The sequence below is a fragment of the Peromyscus californicus genome, unplaced genomic scaffold, assembly GCF_007827085.1.
Source record: "Peromyscus californicus insignis strain IS unplaced genomic scaffold, ASM782708v3 Scaffold_3__1_contigs__length_106647218, whole genome shotgun sequence".
In the NCBI taxonomy this organism is placed as follows: domain Eukaryota; kingdom Metazoa; phylum Chordata; class Mammalia; order Rodentia; family Cricetidae; genus Peromyscus; species Peromyscus californicus.
The window spans coordinates 74400014-74402341 of record NW_026294551.1 but is presented as its reverse complement, the minus strand read 5'-3'; the positions used below and the strand labels follow the sequence as shown (position 1 = coordinate 74402341).

Below are 2328 nucleotides of genomic sequence, written 5' to 3'. Positions count from 1 at the left end.
GTTTGGCTAGAAGCCCTCTGAGGAAGTAGTGCGGAGGTGGAGGCAGGCTGGCACTGAAGGCCTGTCCTCTACAAGCCACCCTGTGCCTGGTGTCCCCAGGGGCAATTTACCACTTCACTGCCTCTGAGAGCACCAGAGGCTCCCATACATATGGAGTGGAGCAGAGATGATTATGTGGTCCCATGGGGAGGAAGAGATACCATGCTTTGCTGACCAAAACCTACAGAGCAGTCAAAAATCTAGAGGATCAAAGCCCAGCTGTCCAGAAGAGCAGCTTTGGAACTATCTATCTACTCAAGGGGCATGGGAAAACCAGGGTAGTGGCAGGTTGAGTAGGGCAACACCTCTGAAACACGGGCAACAGTGATGTGGACAAAAGCATGGAAGTGAAGAGCCAATAAGGCCACTGTTACTGCTGCCACCTCCTGCTCTCTATGCTCGGGCAGACATTAGGCAATGGGAACTGAAAAACTGATGCTTGGAGAGCACTGTGGAGCACACAGGACATATCTTAGCAGAAAAGAGAGGATACTAAAAAACTTGCTTGTCCTATTGGCCTTGAATGTTCTGTGCCAGGCAAAGAACTCTGGAGCATGTGTAGGGTTCCTGAGAACAGTTGGTGAACAGAGATGGGGTGGGATGGGCACTGCTCCCATAGGCAACGCTGGGCTGAGGACACTAGCAGTGCTACATCTTCTGGATTGCTGAAGAGCGGGTGAAGAATGGGCTTTATTGCACTTTCTCATTCTTAGGAAACATGGTTGCCCTGCAGAGGGTCTCTTGATTTGCAGAAAACACTGCACATCAATGATAAGGTGCAGGCAGAATCACAGGTCACCTCTGCTCTAAAAGAAAAATAAAAGTCCACCAGCTGGGCTTTTCAGGGATAGCTTCTGTACTGGGATTCTTGGGCTGGATGGACTGTGTCTGGCCAGGTCACTGTGTGGCAGGCAGAATAGCTAACTGGCAGATGCCTTGGGAAGGTTCTGCACCCAAAAGAGTTGGGGCAAACTTTCCCAACAGGGGAACTTCTTGGCCAACATGTAAGCTCCATAAAGAGGCTGGAACCATGATACTCAAACTCCAATATACCTGACTCCTTTTCTCCTACTCCTGGCTCAGAAAACCCAGAGGAGCAGAGATGCTGAGCTGACCTGGGAGGATCCCTGGATCCTGCTCCATGGTATCAAACTGGAGAAAACAAAAGGATCTAAGGGGCTGGAAAACAAAAGAGCAGTTTACATCAGACATTGATTTTTAAAGTCTTTTTGAGCTCAGGAAACTGGAGGCAGATACCATGCAGAAAGGCCAGCCTGGCTGTCTGTCCATTGGTCTATCCTGAGCAGTTCTGAACATTTCATATATAAATAGGGTGGTACCGTTTATGGTTGATCTTTTTCCTACAAGTTGGGCAAGTGTTAGCATTCTTAAGGGAATCATGGAGGCACTGGCTACAGAAGACGTGGCCACATTCTGTAGAAACAATGAGGCGCCCTTTCTGCACAATCTCTGAGTATCCATCCATGCAGATTGGACAACTGACAGTACCTGAGGGCCTGAGTCCTTTAGCTCCTTCATCCTTGGCGCTTCGAGGAGTATGGGTAGTCACATACACATCTTTGTCTCTAGACAGTTCCTCATCATCACTGCTCACCACACAGCTATCAGCATGGTCTTGGCGCAACCTCCTCCCATTTCTTCTTGGTCTTCTCCTTTCTTCAACAATCACAACAGAATCATTGTGAGTCAGGTCCACAACCACAGGCTCCAAAGATTCACAGGTGAGGTCCACGATTTCATCTCCAGCAGTTTCCACGAGTTGTATGGGTTCTGTTTCCAAGGAAATCTCAGAGGTTGAAGTTGTTTCCCGAGTTGGCTTCTGGGTTTGTCTAGAACTTACTGTTCTACCACGCTGCTTTCTTTGAGGGTTTCTTGTACTCATTGTGCTCACTGGCTTCAATCCACAGAAAAGGAAGTGATATACATCAAGGTTTATGGGGAGGTGGAATGTTCTCAATCTCTCATGCCCACTGAACACTCATCCTGTGGCTTACAATCTGGAGCCAATTAGATGTCCAGTATTTCCAAGTTCTCTTCCACCAGCCACCGAGGAGACCCGCTCAAGCAGGACTCCACCGCCTCACCGAGACCCACTTCTGAAACATGTTTTCTAAAGGAAGTGAAATCTTTCTAAAACAACAAATGTCCATTACAGCTATCATCAAGATGTGAACCAGTTTGTCAAAACAAAAATCCCTCTTAAGAATAGACACTATGTCAATCTATAATATTTGGCGCGTATATACATTATTCAACCAAGAATAGGTA

General features: G+C 47.4%; 1 protein-coding gene across 1 annotated transcript; it reads right to left on the bottom strand.

The window, feature by feature from the left end:
* Positions 1-975: 975 nt before the first annotated feature.
* On the bottom strand, positions 976-2108 carry LOC128121780 (E3 ubiquitin-protein ligase RNF4-like). The gene has a single exon (XM_052756766.1). The coding sequence runs from the start codon at positions 1940-1942 to the stop codon at positions 1358-1360; it is 585 nt and encodes a 194-aa protein (XP_052612726.1). The 5' UTR covers positions 1943-2108; the 3' UTR covers positions 976-1357.
* Between the last annotated feature and the right edge of the window lie 220 nt (positions 2109-2328).

What these genes read in the sequence shown, in the direction of transcription:
- LOC128121780 (XM_052756766.1), bottom strand. Translation starts at nt 1,942, where the DNA reads ATGAGTACAAGAAACCCTCAAAGAAAGCAGCGTGGTAGAACAGTAAGT.